The following is a 17,277-nucleotide window of genomic DNA, read 5'->3' as shown; positions in this document are numbered from 1 at the left end:
TATAAAGGATGAAAAATACTGTTTTACTGTTTCTTATAAGGGGCGGAAAAGCCCTATTTGTCCTCACTGTTCCAGGATAATATCAAGAAGGCGGAAAAGTCATTTTTGTCCTTGATCTTCTCTGTGTATCCAAATGATCGGGGACTCGGGGTTGGTATTCGGTGGCTTTACATCAACATCAACAAAACCCAAAGAAGAGAGCAGAGAGAAAAGAGGCATAGAAGAGGAGAAAGGAGAAGATCTGTGAGCTCTGGAAATAAGAGAGAAGAAGGAAAAGACCATCAAGATCAACAAAAGCGAAAGAAGAGAGCAGAGAGAAAAGAGGAATATAAGAGGCGAAAGCAGGAGATGTGTGTGCTCTGGAAAGAAGAGAGAAGAAAGAAAAGACCGGTTGCAAGGTATTGGATTTGTGGTTTGAATCGGTCTGTGTTGTTTGTTGTTTGATTTTTCTTCTTCTTTTGTTAGATGTTTTTGAGGGGGGTGATACTTTTGTTGGGGGTTTTGTTGGTTGATTGAATTGGGGGTTTTCTTGGTTGATTGAAGTTGATTCTAAGTTGTAGGGTCTATTCTTTTCGATTTGATGTAAGGTTTTTGATTTTGATGGTAGATTGTTGGGGTAGGATAAAGAAGTGGAGAGATTGAAGAATTTGGTCCAAGAGGTTACTGGGTTTTGGAAGAGATGTGTGTTTGATTTGGGTATATGTTTGGTAAAATCTCCTGGCAGCCACAAGTGATTATACTCTTATTGTAGTTGCAAAATAATAACTGAAGCTCTCAACTCTCTCTCTCTCTCTCTCTAATGCCTCATGTTCTCAACCTCGCTCCTCGCAGCTCAGTTCTCTGAGTTTTTTTTTTTTTTTTTGGTGAACAATATGAGCAACTATTATTGTTAAAGATCGGAGCAACTAATTATTTCTGTAATCAGAGGTTCATGGGATTGCTTAGTTTTTGGGTATGTTAGTCTGTAATATATGGGATTAGATAAACTTTACGAATAATATATATAGTCATTTAGCTTTGTGTTTTCATTCTATCAGTTGGATTTATTGTATGCAGATTAGGTAGCATTTGAGCTGTTGTCAATTGTCAAGCTGCTGTTGACATTCCAATCATCTTTCTCAGGTTGGTTGCCTATAATTCCCATCTCTTTTTGTGTGCTGTACTCATTGTATATGTATTCCTTAATTCATACTCATATATACATTTAGTGATATAGATATATGTGTATTATAATTTCACCAGGACCATACATATATATAGATATAGATGCATTACATATAGCGATATATATATATATATTTATACTCTTATACTGATACATGAATACATATAGTGGGGTGTGTGTGTGTGTATAATATATACTATTTTATGATTTTCTGTGTGCTGCAGCTTTTTATATGAATTCTTATATGTTCAACTTAATCCTGCACGTCTCTCTTTTTAGTTGTACGATAAGAAACCTTTCTCTCTATAGTACTGCATATGAAATGAGGTGAAATTAGTACACTGATTCAGAAACCTTGAACAACCTTAAGAACATCTGTAAGTAATAACTACGTGTGTATTTATATACATATATCTTCAAGGCTCTTGATCATATATGGATGTTTTGACCACCCATATGAGCTTTTAATTAGTACCAGAAAGATTGGGGAAGATCGAAGATAATAAGCTAATTGCAAACTCAGATGGGGTTTAAGTACTATATATATGACTAAAGCTCTTGATCATGTATACATTTGAACCACCCTTTTGAACTCGATCCTACCCAAAATCTCTCTGTAATGACCAGAAATGTTGCTGGAGATCAGAGATGGGTAGTACTGAAAAGCTCTGTGAATATAATATATGATGGCTGGTGTGGACTTACCGGCCGATCTGAAACCGGTTGCTGATGAAGTGAGAGAGAGTCCTGAAGAGAGAGAGAGAGAGAGAGAGAGAGAGAGAGAGAGAGAAGTTTGATGAGTTGTGAATTGTGATGTTTGAGATGCATGGGATGCCCAACATATATATAGATATAGGCAACCATATATATACTATATGTATTCATACTCATATATACATTTAGTGATATAGATATATGTGTATTATAATTTCACCAGGAGCATACATATATATAGATATAGATGCCTTACATATAGTGACATATATATATATATATATATATATATATATATACTCATACTGATACATGTATACATATAGTGGGGTGTGTGTGTGTGTGTAATATATACTATTTTATGATTTTCTGTGTACTGCAGCTTTGTAAATGAATTCTTATATGTTCTTCACTGGGATTTGGACTTTGTATGTGTATGGTAGTATGAGACAGTGTTTTGGGTTGGTGAGGATAATAAAGATGACTCCTTCAGCCTAACTGAGATACCAAAGCCTCGATCTTTGAAAATTATATATTCTTACATCAACATATTAGATGCTATTACCCCTGTAATTGCGATTTTTTTGTGCAATATGGACTTATTTCTTCCAAGTGAAAACTAAAATTCAAACCAGAACGGACCCAAAAATAGAAGAGTTATCCAGATTGTTGAAAAAACAGTGAGTAATCACGAATGTAGATCTAATGAGCATGTCAACTCCAATCATTTGGATACACAAAGAAGAGCAAGGACAAAAATGAAAAAGTTATCCAGATTTTTTTTTTTTTTTTGCTTTATTAGGAAAAAGTTCTTTGTTTTTCTTTTTATTTTTTTTTAAAGTGGATCTTCACAGACTTTTGGTCTGGTCTCCTAATTCTAAACTCCATGGTTAGCTTCGAAGAGTACCAACAGTTGAAATGAATCCAATTTGGCTGCTGAACTTAGTTTTCTTCTTTTTTTTCCCTAGGTCCTTGCAATTCTATAAAAGTTCAAATAATGCAACAATGAATATTTAAAGCCTAACTATATGAGCGTGGTTGTTTACGTACTTTTATCAAATTGAAATAAGAATTTGTTGTTGTAAGAAAAAAATTTTCCTTTATTTTTGTACTTTTTTTTTCTTTTGTTTTTGGTTTGGTTTAACAAATATGGTATTGGTATTGTTTTCTGTAGTTATATAATTAATTTGATAAGTATGTTACAGTTATGTTTGCTTTTTACAGAATTTATGCAAAAGAGTCTAAACATCATTTGGCTGCCACTATTCCTTGGTCTACTGTTTCACGTTGTCTGCATCTTTCATTCTTATTCAGGTATGAACTTTGAATTTTTGTTTGCTCAATTAGCGGCTTTGTTTGCTTTCATTGTGTGTTTTTTTTTGTGCAAAATACATTATATAACTATGTATGTTTGAGTAACTATGTTGTATTTTGTAATTAGTTTTTCCTTTATGTTAATTTTGCAGAGCTTTGGGACAGTGTGCACTCAGGTTGTTGTAATGTTTTGGATTGAGGTTTGATTATAAAAGTGGTTTTAAGTCATTTTTGATTTTAATTCCCTTGGTTTTCAATGTAGTTATGGCATCAGATATCAGGCACAGAAGAGGAAAAAGATTGCTAGAACAAAATTATTCTATATATAAAGGGTGAATAACACTGTTACACTATTGCTAAGAAGCGGAAAACCCGTTTGTCCTCACTGTTCAAGGAGAATATCAGGTTGGCGGAAAAGTCATTTTCGTCCTTCCTTTTGTCAGCGTTGGACAGGTATAACGATCGGGTCATTTTCGTCCTTGCATTTCTCAGTCTTGGATAACGATCGGGCTGCGATTCAGTGGCTTACAAACAATTTCAGTTCTGTCCAGGCGAAAGAAGAGAGAGGAGAAGATCTATTGCAAGGTATGTGGTTTGAATCGTTCTTTGGTTTTTGTTGTTGGATTTTTTTTGTTTTTGAGGGGGATGATAGTTTTGGGTTATTTTTAGAAATTGTTTATGGAGGATAATTGTTTCTGATTGTTACATTTGTAAGAAAGAGGAAAGGAGGAGATCTATCGGGTCTGCAAAGAGGGATAGAAGAGAGGAAAGGAGAAGATCTATTGGGTCTGGGATCGAAAAAAGCGAAAAAAGAGAGTGGAAAGAAAAAACCGGTTGCAAAGGTATGTGGTTTGAATCGTTCTGTGATTTTTGTTGTTGGATTTTTTCTTCTTTTGTTTTTGAGGGGGATGGTGGTTTTGGGTAAGAGTAGAGGAAAGGAGATAGGTGTTATCATTTAGCTACCCAGAAAGGGGAATCATCAATCAGTTCTTCTTACTGACTGAAAGTTAGGCTTATTTGGATAAAAGTAAATGTATTTTATTTGTTAGTGTATGATTTTGATGTTAGTTTTGATATGAGAACAGAAAGAAGATTTTGATTCTTGGTTGTTGGGTTAGTTGGTTTTGGCCTTTGGGTTTGGTTTTACCTTCCTTTCTTTTTTTTCCTGTGTTATTGAGTTGTGCGGGTGGTTCAATAAAGCTAAGCAACTGTTAAACGCCATTGGTTTTCAGTAAACTGCTCTTAATTGCTTCTTTGATTTGCTTTTGTGTTTGATTTGTAATCCTATTTCGTATTGGCATTCTTATGCCTTAGTTTCTCCTTAAAGCCAATCTAACTGTGTCTTTAATTCCCACAGAATTTTATCATCAGATACTTCCCAAGGCTTTAGCACATTTCTTTCAATCGAAGTTTCTGGTCATAACTTGGTCAGGGCTTAGGTAAACTCCTCTGCTATATTAATATAATTCCCAATTTTGTGATAATGATATATTCATATTCCTAATTATAGTGCCAGATATATAACTTGAAAGCTTTCCAATTGTAATCTAATTTTAAAGCTTTAGACATAAGTTGCTTAGTCTAAATTTTATGGCAGCTTTAGACATTACTGTTTTAAATAGTTGATATATGACAGTCAATGCCAATCGATGTTAACCAATCTGATTCGATAATCTAATTTTAAAGCTTTAGGTATAATTTGCTCAGTCTAAATTTTATGGCAACTTCAGATATTAATTAGTGTTTTAAACATTAGGCATTTGAAAATCAATAGCAATCAATGTTAACCAATCTGGTTGAAAATGAGTCACCATCTATGCTTTTGATTTTAAAGGTCGTTTGTGTAAACGATTTTGTTAGTTTTCAAATTGCTATTATAGTGGCTACTTCGGGTGTTTACTACATGCTTCGATTAAGTGAAAAAAGACCTTAGTATCTAAGGAATGGTTAAATTTCTCCATGGACTATTCACTATTATTAGGCTTTGATTCTGGGATGGTTGTAAACAAATCTTTGTAAAAATTTCAAACGTGGGAAGTATTGTCTTTGAATTTGGTGCAATTTGAGGTCTGAGTCTTTTGTTTTCTTGCATGTTATGCATGACTATAGTTGTTTTTTGAATTATACTTGCCTATGAGCTGCATACCCTAGGGTATGGATGTGTGTGTGGTCTATCAATTCCTTTCGCCCTATTTCAATCTTGGGGTATACCTCTCAGCGCAGCTTTTAAGATATTGTGGTTGCTTTCTTGAGCTGAAATATTTCAATCCATGGCAGCAAATCACCAAACAAGGAAGATCTGAAATAAAAAATATGCAACTAATTATGAAAGTTTTTTATTGGAAAATGAAAAGTCTCTTTGGTATATTGTTGTGTGAGTTTTATATATAACTGTGAAGATGACAAAGAAAGAGTTATCAATAAGAGAAAATTTATAATAAAAATAAGTAGAAGAATAGTGAAAAGAGGTGTTACTGTTTTTGGGTGATCAGGTTTTACTGGAAGAAAAAGAATGTTGTTGTCTTTAAAGGGATTTATTGAGTTTAGTTCAGTTCAGCAACTAATAAAAATAAAGATTTTAATTCTAAGAGGGACCCCTGCATCTTTGAACGAATGATGGTGTTGTCTTTAAAGGGATTTATTGAGTTTATTTCAATTGAGCAACTAATATAAATAAAAATTTTAATTCTAAGAGGGACCCTGCATCGTATGGGAAGACCAAGTGTGCCTTCTTCTAATCTCCTATCTTTGTTTGATTTTCTTTTCTAATTTTTTATCATTATTATGATCTCTTTTTCTCTTAATCGTACATTCTACTATAAAAAAGCTTTCATTCGCAATTAACTACAGTTGAAGAAGTGGTCCATAATTTGACTTTCTTATATACTTCCTAAGGTAGGCTGTGGAGAGTGAGGGAGATAGCTCCTTTAAGAGGTAAGATGTTTAGGCAAAGGCAGTCACCCAGGAATTGGATCTAGAGCATAATTATGAATTTAGCAATTGATTTAGAAAGCACTGAAGTACAGAATTCCCAAATAATGCGAGTTTGTTTTTGTGTCTGCAATTTAACAAAGTTAGATATGATTTTGTATATCAATTTGGATAGGACAATCATAGTATGAATTGTTTTCTTTTGTTTGGCAGCTATACCTTTACACACCCATTAAGGCTTAGTTTCTGCATTTATCCTAAACAGAATTGATCAACTGTGCATATTCAAACTCTTTACGAAATAGTATTAGTCGACTCCAATATATTAAAATAGGCACCCACTGCTAAATCATTTTGGTGTCCTCCGCATTTTGTTGATCCAATCTGAATTAGTTCCATTTGAGTTTCCCTTTTTCTCTGTCAATGATTACAATTGTCGTCTATCACAATTTGTATCAGTCAATGAATTATTAAGTATAGAAGGAAATTGATTATAAATTGTGAGATAAGTTTTATAAACTGATTATAAAATCAGGCATGGGAGTTGATGATTCTGAAACTGACGCTATAATGAGCATTTTTTGAAATTTCATCCTTATCTGTCATATTGTCCATTGCTTTAGTTCATTTAGTAAAATGCAGTTATGTTACTATGTAAGTTTAGGCAATAGTACAGATGTCTACAGCCCACTCTGCAGTACCTTTAGCATCCAACCTGTGGTCAAAATTAATATCCATCATAGATTGAAAGTAAGTATAGGCAATGTATTGAGTATTGAAGGAAACTGATCATAAATTGTAAGATCAAACTAAAATTCTGATGTTCATATAGTCTGAACAATAAATGAATCAAATATTTCTATATGTCTGGCCTCTGATATCAAAACTAACTCTCTCTTTTTTTCGCATACAGAAACTTTGTATTGAAATTAGTGTTTGTAGTTTAACAATTAATTTCAATGTTTCATTGTTGTTTTATTTGGCTTCTTCAGATTTTATGCAAAAGAATCTTAGCATCGTTTTGCTGCTGCTGTTCCTTTGTCTATCGATCAGTGTTATCTTGCTTTTTTATTGTTATTCAGGTATACACTGTAAAATTATATTAGATAATTTTTCCACTTAGTTTATAGTGTGTATACCGATGGTATTATTAAATTCTTTGATTGTTGCCACTGTATTTTGCAGAATTTAGGAACAGTTTGCAGGCAGATTCTTCAGTTGTCTTGCATTGAGGTATAGATTTTCAAATTCTTTATATACAAAATGTAGTTAGTGTGCTTTAGATATTAGAAATCACTCTTTTCAATAGTTTTGGTAATAAAGAATTGATACTTCTGATTGGCCTGGTCTGTTCAAATTGCTGTTATGATTTTCAAATGGATTTAAAAAACATCTCTTGCTTATCAAAACCAACCATTTAAGTTGGTTTCAACTGTATTCACTCTCTTTGTCTAATGTTAAACTCAATTTTACAAATGCATATACTTAATTAACGTTGATTGCCTTTGGATTTGTATTAGTTCTCTGCCAAATTCTGTTAGTATTTTGATCTTAAGCAGTTTTTTATTTTATTTTTTAACACCTTAAAATTGATCTGCAATAAATTCATATTCATAAAATTTATAAGTTTTTTTACACCTGTTCTGTGCCTTTCATTATACAATGAATTGAGCCTTTTTCTATTGTTTTTCCATATGAATATAGTTGATTTTTGGTTCTTCAATCTGGAATCACATTTGTTTCTTTTTTATTACTCAGGAAATTTATGCAAGCTTCAATAAGATGTTCTCACTGTTTGTCTTATCAAGTTTAAGATTAGCTTCTGATGGTTTAAGTTTTTTGATGCTTGCCTTTGATCCATAAAGTTATTAATTTCGTGTGATTTTAAGTCAGAAGTTCAAACATTGATCACCTGTTTCTGCGATATCATTCTTTAAATTCTGCATATGTGTATTCTTCTCTGGAAACAAGAACCCCAAATGCATATCAGTATTAATTCAAAGAATTAGTATTTGTTGATATGTTATTGATATTGTTACTGTGGTCTTATCAAAACAAGTACTCGACATTAAGGTTTTGATTTCGTCGTGTTATACAATCAGACTTTAAGTAGCTTTTGATAATTATTATTAATCCCTGAAAATGCTTATGGTCCTTTTACTTTAGAAAGTTGTTCGTTGCTGTATGTTGGTGTGGAACAAAGATAGTTAACATTCAAAATTTTGGAAATTAAAATGTCAGCTTTCTAATTAACAATTCGACTTCTACACCACACTCCCAAAATGTAGAAATAAGTGTAGGAATGCGTTTTCAGCAGTCCTTGCCTTAAAACACCATGTTTATTTCAACAATCTTGATTGGAGCCAATAAACAATTGATAATTGTTATAACATCTCTTATTTGTCTATTTATGCAGGTCTGCTGTAGGAAAACTGAGGCAACGATTAGGGATTCCGCAGACATTGAATCGACATCACTGTTGACTGCAGGTAAAATTTATCAGTAGTTCATTTTTCTGTTTATGGGGCTTTGATGGTTGATGCATGCTACGTATTCCTTTACTTCTTGATGTTTTGACTTTCGATTTGGTTTGATTTGTTTCTGTTTACAATGTTTGTTTTTTTCATTGGCTTATATGTTTGTTCGTTGCTACATTTCCAATCTATAATATAGATAGAGTTTTTTAATTCTTTCTTCTTTTTTCGAAAGGGAAAAAAAAGGCAGAAAGGAGGACAAGATTTAAGCTTTTGGTAATGAATACCCATGTTCTGTTAAAATTTTCATTCAGGGAACCAACCCATTTTTATTTATCTTTAGTAGAGTTCAATTTTTATTTTGTACTTCACCTTAGTTTGTTTTTGGTTTTGGAATTGTTAATATGGTTTGTATTCATGGTATAGATTTGATAAATGTTAATACGGTTTGTATTGATGCTAATCATGTTTTGGATTGTTCTTATGTCTCAGTTTTTTATTCCATGTTTACTTCTACTTTATAAATGTTAGTATGGTTTGTATTCATGGTATAGATTTGATAAATGTTAATACGGTTTGTATTGATGCTAATCATGTTTTGGATTTTTCTTATGTCTCAGTTTTTTATTCCATGTTTACTTCTACTTTATAAATGTTAATATGGTTTGTATTGGTGCTGACCATGGTTCCAAACTAACTGTTTCCAAACTTTGCAAATAGGTCGACATTCACGTTCCAGTCCAGTTGCAAACCAGAGTTTCTTTATTGACAGAACCGTATCAATTGAAAGGTATTAATTTTTATTTTATACTGCCTCTGTTTTTATTTTTGTTTTTCTTTTTTTTTTGTGAAACTATTCTTATGTTTTATTCATGTCTGTAATAGATATCTTTGTTATTTAATATTGGAATTTACATCTTCAGCTGGAATATGGAATTATGGACCATCACATAAACAAATAAAATAGCCAGTTCAGTTGTGAGTTGACAGGCTTTTTAAGTGCCAAACTTCTTTATCTTCATTGAACATTTTGATTGTTTTGGTTTTCTTCCTTTGTGTTCTGAAGCCGAGTATGAAAGAACTTCGCTTGCAGTTTGTTAATTAAGCCTTCTTTTGTGTTATGTATATCCGAACATTCATTCTTCTCTTTTTTTTTCTTTTCGTCTTTTCTTCTCTTTTCATATTTAGATAGCAGCACATTTAATTGGATCTCCTCTTTAAATTTGCAATGATACCACTGATTCATTCTTTTCTGTTTAATTCACAAAATACTTTAATTTATATATGTACGTAAAAGACAGTATACCCCAATTGTATTACAAAGTACCAAAGGTTGTAGCTGACCGGCCTCTTTTCTGCAGGTTTAAAACAGAACAGCAGCTAAACTGTCAAACCTCTAGAGTTTAAAATCAAGGGTGAGGCATTTTGTTTTATATTTCTTGCTGGCGCCTTTTGTTTTGTTTGTGTTGGCTAAACAGATAAATAGAGATTGGCTGTGATTGTTTGCTTTCCTTTGCACAAAGACAGAGAGAGAGAGAGATAGCTGATATTCAGAAAAGGAGATACTGACATCATCTCAGTACGAGGTTAGTTGTCTCTGAGCCAATTTGCTTTTTAATTTGTGAGTTGTGAGTTCTTTCTTTTTTTAATTTCTATATCTGAATTTGTGATTAATTTATGTTTCTCTTTTTAACTCATCTTATTTCTGTTTTGGTTGATCAATTAATGTGGGGAATTAATTTATGTTTCTCTTTTTAATTGCATTGAAACAAAGAGTATAGTTGTTTCAAATATTATAGAGTATCGTTATTTCTTTTGTTTTGTTTTGTTTGTGTTGGTGCTTTAGAAAGAGAAACTGGAGATTGGGACAAGCTTTAGATATATGATTTTGGGGTTACCAGTATATGGTTGTCCATTTTCCTATTGTCTTTTCAGTGGATGTAATTTTTTGACATTTAATTTGAAGTGAAGGCAATAATGATACTGATAGCTTAGATACTGACTGAATTCTTATGCGTTTAGCTTAATTGTACATCGATTGTACGTCTTACATCATAAAAAATAAAAATTCAGTTATCTAGCTTCATGTTTCAACTTCCACTAAGCTGTGCTGTCTTTGGTTATATTTTCAGGTATTTTGATCCATTTCAATTCGATCACTTATCAAGAACGATCCACACAGAAATAGAGAGATTTGCTGTGATTGTTTGCTTTGCTTTGCACAAAGACAGACAGAGAGAGAGATAGCTGATATTCACAAAAGGAGATTGTCACCTCATCATCTGAGTACGAGGTTAGTTGTCTCTAAGCCAATTTGCTTTTTAATTTGCGAGTTGTGAGTTCTTTCTTTCTTAAATTTCTATTTCTGAATTTGTGATTAATTTACGTTTCTGTTTTTAATTGCATTGAAACACAGAGTATAGTTGTTTCAAATATTATAAAAATTGATGGATTTGATAGATTTTATGTTTAGCTGTTTCAAAATCTTTTGGGTTTGTTACTTTCGGATTAGTTTGTATAGATTTGATCTATTTACTTACGAAACAGAAAAATAGATACTAGATCCAACATGTTAGTCTGTACATGTCAAAAATGGAAATCATATGAAAATATGGTTATTAATATTTATACTTGAACTTTCTGTTGTATAATTTATTATAAATTCATCTATTGTGAGTTTTGCTTCCCAGAAATAATTTCCTGAATTTTTTCGATTTCATTTCATTAGATTTTGAGTAAACAAACCTACCCCTAAATTTACAAGTGATAGCGATAGACAATATACCAGTATCTAAGCTTTCTATAAGAGGCATTATGCATTTATCATTATTCAAAAAGAATGTCAGTATATTTTGTATTCAGTATATCATCTGAATGCCAACAGTTCCGGGAATATTGTAGGGCAGGAAATGGATAGTGGTATGTAATCACATAGATACGTATCTTCCAGTATAAAGAATCACAGCTGTGGCTTCATATATATTTTAAAGGAAACGTTGGCTAAATGCTTTTCAAATTCATTATCAGCTTTCCTATATATATTTTTTTTATATTTTATATATATTTTTTATGTTAAGAGGTTATTGTTTGGAACAGCACACCAGAGGATCACAGGATGATTGTTACTGATATTCGAATTAGAACAAATCTCCTGAACAGAAAATGAACCAAGTATGATGGTAGGGTTCGTATAAGTTCAGATTCGATGAGTAAAATAGAGGCAGAACTTGAACCTGAATTTCAAAGGTTAGGGCTAAACAAGAATACTTCTACTTTGGAGAGAAGATTAACTGATCTTGATGAGGTAAACAGTCTATGCTTATCATTGCAATTTTAAGTCTAAGCAGCACAAATTTATCTTTTAGTAATAACACATCTAACTCTTTTCCTACTACTGAGGTAATAGTATATCATTTATGCATGTAAAGAAAGCTGCTGCATCAGTTTGGTCAATTACTATACTAAAAAAGTATTGTTCTTTTGTTCTCTAATTTTTATGCAGTTTGACGAATTGGTAGAGCTGGAGTGATCTGATTGCCAATATATGAAATTAACAATGAGGTTTTGTTCTAACACTATTATCTAATGTACTGAATATTGATTGTCTCTTTTGGTGGATTTATTTCAATTTGTTTTGAGTAGTATGTTTAAAGCCCATGAGACTTAAGTGCATACATTTAAAAAGGTTTAAATAATTTCCCTGCAGTCCAAGCTGCTATCATCACAGTTGAAGGGGGTTATACCCTGGTGGAGATCTTCCCTTCCTGTCCAAGACCATGAGTTGTTAAGAATGAAGGTGTGGTATAACAAATCAGCTTATACTTGGTATCATATTTTTGCATAGAGGAGAAGAGGGAGAAAAAATTCTATAATTTTTTTTTTTTTTGGGGAATACGCCTTTGCTTTCTATTATGTAGCAGCTAATGTATAGCTTTCTTTAATCTTGAAAGATCTATGCTTTCTATTTATATAAAATTGATTTTATCTATTGGGATTGTTTGCAGATCTATTAAGAGTTTTGGTGAAAATTGAGAGCTTCAAAGCCATTCACAAGCAGGAAAAAATCATTGAAGCTTTCTATGGAGTCATGATTGCTCGGATTGATCTTGGAGTTGAAATCCCACTCAAACAGATTCCAATGGTCCAAGAGAAAATAATTCAAGTGTGTGGGCAGCTAAACAATCAAGTATTTGTAGCTTCTCAACTACTTGAATCAATGATTGAATACCCAACCCCAACACACGTTGAGGTACCACACTTAATTGTGCTAATATTAATTTCCTCTATATTGAAGTCAAATGTAGTGCCATGATGAATACTAATCTCCACTGCTTTCATTGATCAGGAAAGGATATTTCTTCCTTGCCTTGGTGGTGAATTGGACAGTGAGTGTGATGAACCAGTTTCAATGAAACTGTCTACACACAATCAAGAAGAGCTACTAGATTGCAAAACACTATAAGAGGTTTTAAAGAGCTTGGAAAAGAAGGTGCCTAACTTGAAAATTTTCACCTATGAACGATTGGATCGATTGAAAAGAGTGAGAATGTGACACAGAATGCGTTTAGAAGTGATGCAGAATACTTAACCTGTGAATGTTCTTTTCTGATTTTGGGTTGGTTTCTTATTTGAATCCTTTTCGTTTGATTTTTGTTGGTTGTTAGTTCAGTTAGGAAAAAAGCAATTTACAATTGTTATATGACTAGAATGCATTTATACTACCCGAGGCAAAGTGCGGTATCGCAAGGTTTGTTTATCTCAGATATACTGCATGTATGTCAACAATGGAAACTTGGAGCAGTAACTTCATGGAGGTATCCGTCACCATGGGTATCTCTATTTGCCTTTGATGCCAACGTGTTCTTCTTATTCAACGAGTCACAAGATATACTTTTTCGCATTCTTTCTTATTTACACAACGCCATTGAACCAAAGTTGATACATCGAGACATTAAGCGGAGGCTTCTTCTTAGCTGCTAAGTACTTTGTAAAGGAATATCCATTTGCGGAAGAGAGAGCAGTTACTGACTTTAGTTTGCCAAATCAAGTCTGACTGATAAGAAAATTGAATTCAAGAGGGAGTTCCGTCCAGGTGAGCGACTTGTTGCACGGCTAAAACAGAAAGCTGATTGTCTAGAGGGATACATATTCTATCACAGAACAATGTGGTAATGGAAATCAAAGGCTTGGAGGAATCAGATGATATTGAAGTACTTTCTAGAGCAATTCAATTGGGAACAATTTGTGTCTCTTCACAAAAATACTACTGCAATTGATGTAATATATGGTATTTTATCAGTTTGATCAATAATAAAGTCATTTTCAATTATATCTTTCATTATTATAAATTATTACCAACAACAAATCCCCACAGCAAAGCGCGGGTACCATTGCTCGGACTTAAAATGTCTTCCCCACAATGAATCTTCCACAATTGTTTGTAAATTTTTCCTTATAACCCTTACCTATAGTATTTTATAGTATTTCCTTCCCTTTTTTATCTTACCTAAACCTCCAAAACCCGCGGCAGAGCGCGGGCGTCTATTCTAGTTAAGGTAATAGCAGAAAAGCAACAATATTCAACAGATATATTTGATCACAATCCTAACACCCCTCCTCAGCTTGATGGGAGGATGCTATCATCAAGCTGGAACATATGTATAATTGTTGAGAAGAGCAGAAAACCATGGTGAATAAACCTGGAAGCTATCACACCATATGTGTACTTCAACCAGGAGAAATAAGTGGCATGGAAGAACAGGAACTTGGTTGAGCAGCAATGGAAGCAGACTTGGGTTGAGAGGAGGTTTGTGACTGCTGCTTGTATCTGCAAAGTTTGGCAATGTGTCCAGAAGTCCTGCAGATTTGACATTTCACATATGAGCTCAAAGCAATATTATGGGGCTGAGAATTACTCTGATAACAGTTGTATGCACAATGTCCTCTTTTTCCACAGATTTGGCACACAATGGGATTGTGAGGAGATGAGTTGTTGCTTCTTCTTGGTTTGTTGTTGTCATCCTTGTAGTCACTGCCTCTGTTGAAGTAGTTTGTACCTCTGTTTGAAAAGTTAGGACAATTCATCTTGTCTTCAGTGTACCCTGCAGCTGAGTAGGTAATATTGGTTGACAATGAGTGAAAACCTTGCTGAGGTGGCATGCCATTGTAGGAATCATTGTTGAGAAAGAACCCTTGCTGCTGTGAATGGTTGTACTGAGGGACATGATTGTAACCACTATTTTGAACCATGCATCCTCATTGAAATTTTCATTACCAGTCCCATTATTCATCCCATATCCAGAGTTAGGCATTGAATGAGGTGCACCATTACTGATAGAAATTGAGGGCGTGACAGCATAATCATTTGAGGCATGACAAGGAGTGAAAGTAGAAGGAGCTACAAGCTGCAATAAGTAACTATTGGTTTGCATTTGAGGCATATGAGCACCAAATCGTTGAAGCATACCACCATTGTTGTGAGCAAAGAAATCAGTAGGTTGGGTGAGACATGTATTTGCACTTGGTTGAGGAAACCCCAGATATGATGTCTGCGAATAATCAACAAATGTGGGAGTACAAGGTGATGAAGCATTTGTCATGTATAGAGGCTGAGGTCCAGGACTAGCAGCAGATTGTGAAGGACTTGAATTAGACATGGAATGCACATTATATCCAATAGAAGAGGCAACACTACTTGTAGGCATCATAGAATTAACATCAGATTTGGCATTTGTAATAAGAGTTGGTGCAGGAGTAGACCCTCTGATATTATCATCTTGTGCTATGATTTCAGTAGTGGAAGGCAAGGAAAGAGACTTGTCAACCTCTTCAAGTTCAGCTTCAGCTTCAGCCATGAGCAAAAGAGACCTTAACTCTTGCATTGAAATGGGGTTATGCTTAGCCCTTATTATAGTCTTCATGGTAGTATAGGCTGATGGCAAACCAAGTAGAACAGAAACAATTATGTCTTCATCTGTCATATGAATCCCTACATTAGCCAACTAATCACAAGCAATCTTCACTCGATCTAGGTAGTTGTTAATAGAATCTGACCCTTTTTTAAGTTTGTAAAAGTTGCTCTTTGTTAAACCAAGAAGTAGAGGCATACCTCTCTTTAAGCAAACACCAAAGGTCTCTAGAAGTGTTATTGCCAACAACAAAAGAGAGTACACCACTGGATAGAGTAGCAACAAGCAGAGTCATAACAGCATAATAATTTTGTTTCCAAGTAAGGTACTCTGCTGTCATTTCAGATAAGACACCACCTTCTTTTGTGATCATGTATTGTGAAGGACAAGGAAATGATCCATCGACATATTTCATCAGGCCACAACCTCTTAACATTGTCTCTAACAAAAACTTCCATGTGACATAGTTAGAGCCATCTAAGTGAACCGGAATCAAATTGCAGAAGTTGGACAGTAGACAATTTCTTAAGTCAATATCGGTATTCATGATGATAGGCAACACAGATCAACACTCAAAATTCACCACTGATGATCTCCAATGATGAACTGATGAACATAACCAAAAACTAACAACTTCCAGCTTATGTAATGTATAACAACTTCACACTAGGAACAAATAAATTCCAACAAAACAGCTCTATGATCTTCAATAATTTCTAATATGAACTTGAACAAATTCTGATGAGAAGCTAGGATTTGTAGACTTCCATATCTTCCAAAATAACCACTAGATCTTCCACAATCTTCTATTCACAGTAAGTCAACGAGAATTGCACAAAAGAAAGTACTAAAACTTCAACAAGTGAAAACTAGGGTTTCATCAAACTTCAATCTGAAGCAAACTTCAACAAATCTCATGAATTTTGACTAAGAGCAGTAGCATACTACTTCAAACTTAGAATCAAAGCTTCGAAGCCAAAAAAAAATTAGCAACAAATATCAACTATCAGAACTTTCACAATTCCAGATCTGAAGAATGAACTTATCTCAAGTTTGAAATCTTCGATTTTGCAGAAATCAACACTAGCAGGAAGAACTAGAAGAGAACGATAGCTCCATGAACCTCAATTAGCTAGGCACAAAATCTGATCCCGATCGAACCTGACTTTGATACCATGAAAGCTCTAATGGAGAAGCCCATAAAATACAGAGGAAATGAGAGAAAAATTGTATTGCGTATCAGGTTGATTACAAAATGAAAGCTGAGTACATATTTATACTAGCTGAAAAGAAGAGATGAGGTACACGTGTAAGAGAACAGTTCTTGAAACTTCAGATCAATGGGCTTCTGTTACCAAAATTTGGTGGAAATTGGAGGTCCGGAAGATGGTGAACCGGTGGAATATTTGCTGCGAGTTGTATGGAGCTTCCGGTGGCCGGTTCGGTAAGTTTCTGGCAGGTTCTTGGGGTGGGGCCGCCGGTTCTGGACTCCTGGGATCGAGTTCTTCAATGTGTGAGGTGGAGGCAGAAAAGGGTTCAAGGTTTTGTATTCAGATTCAAGGTTTTTAGCTTCTTGAATCAGGGTTTGGCTATTTGTTTCAGGGCTAGGGCTTCGTGCTGATAACATGTTTTAGGGAAACGAGAATTGATAGGAATTTGCTGTGTATTCTCATTGATAATAGGGGCCTCTTTATATAAAAGATTATAATGCATGGAGTTAGAATCATACAAGGAAAGATAATCTCTAGATTCTTCTAATTAAACTCTATTA

At 33.8% G+C, this 17,277-nt stretch overlaps 2 protein-coding genes and 1 long non-coding RNA gene across 3 annotated transcripts; 2 read left to right on the top strand and 1 right to left on the bottom strand.

Moving 5' to 3' along the window:
- Positions 1-40: 40 nt before the first annotated feature.
- LOC121050437 lies at positions 41-8,609 on the top strand. The gene is made up of 10 exons (XM_040510324.1): positions 41-398; positions 3,104-3,193; positions 3,321-3,393; positions 3,637-3,778; positions 3,913-4,035; positions 4,551-4,632; positions 6,093-6,127; positions 7,117-7,206; positions 7,310-7,357; positions 8,541-8,609. Exons 1-9 carry the CDS (start codon positions 349-351, stop codon positions 7,354-7,356), a joined length of 732 nt encoding a protein of 243 aa, XP_040366258.1. The 5' UTR covers positions 41-348; the 3' UTR covers position 7,357; positions 8,541-8,609.
- A 1,510-nt stretch (positions 8,610-10,119) lies between these two features.
- Positions 10,120-13,927, top strand: LOC112176697. Its single transcript, XR_005802962.1, has 7 exons — positions 10,120-10,184; positions 10,731-10,891; positions 11,695-11,902; positions 12,101-12,159; positions 12,305-12,394; positions 12,603-12,847; positions 12,944-13,927. It is a non-coding gene; the product is annotated as an uncharacterized LOC112176697 (long non-coding RNA).
- A 751-nt stretch (positions 13,928-14,678) lies between these two features.
- On the bottom strand, positions 14,679-16,977 carry LOC121050589. Its single transcript, XM_040511263.1, has 2 exons — positions 15,707-16,977; positions 14,679-15,571 (listed from the first exon to the last, which is right to left on the bottom strand). Exon 2 carries the CDS (start codon positions 15,516-15,518, stop codon positions 14,679-14,681), a length of 840 nt encoding a protein of 279 aa, XP_040367197.1. The 5' UTR covers positions 15,519-15,571; positions 15,707-16,977.
- Between the last annotated feature and the right edge of the window lie 300 nt (positions 16,978-17,277).

This window comes from Rosa chinensis, chromosome 7 (genome assembly GCF_002994745.2).
Source record: "Rosa chinensis cultivar Old Blush chromosome 7, RchiOBHm-V2, whole genome shotgun sequence".
NCBI classification, from domain to species: domain Eukaryota; kingdom Viridiplantae; phylum Streptophyta; class Magnoliopsida; order Rosales; family Rosaceae; genus Rosa; species Rosa chinensis.
Note: the sequence above shows the minus strand (reverse complement) of the source record. Positions and strands in the feature narration are given on the sequence as shown.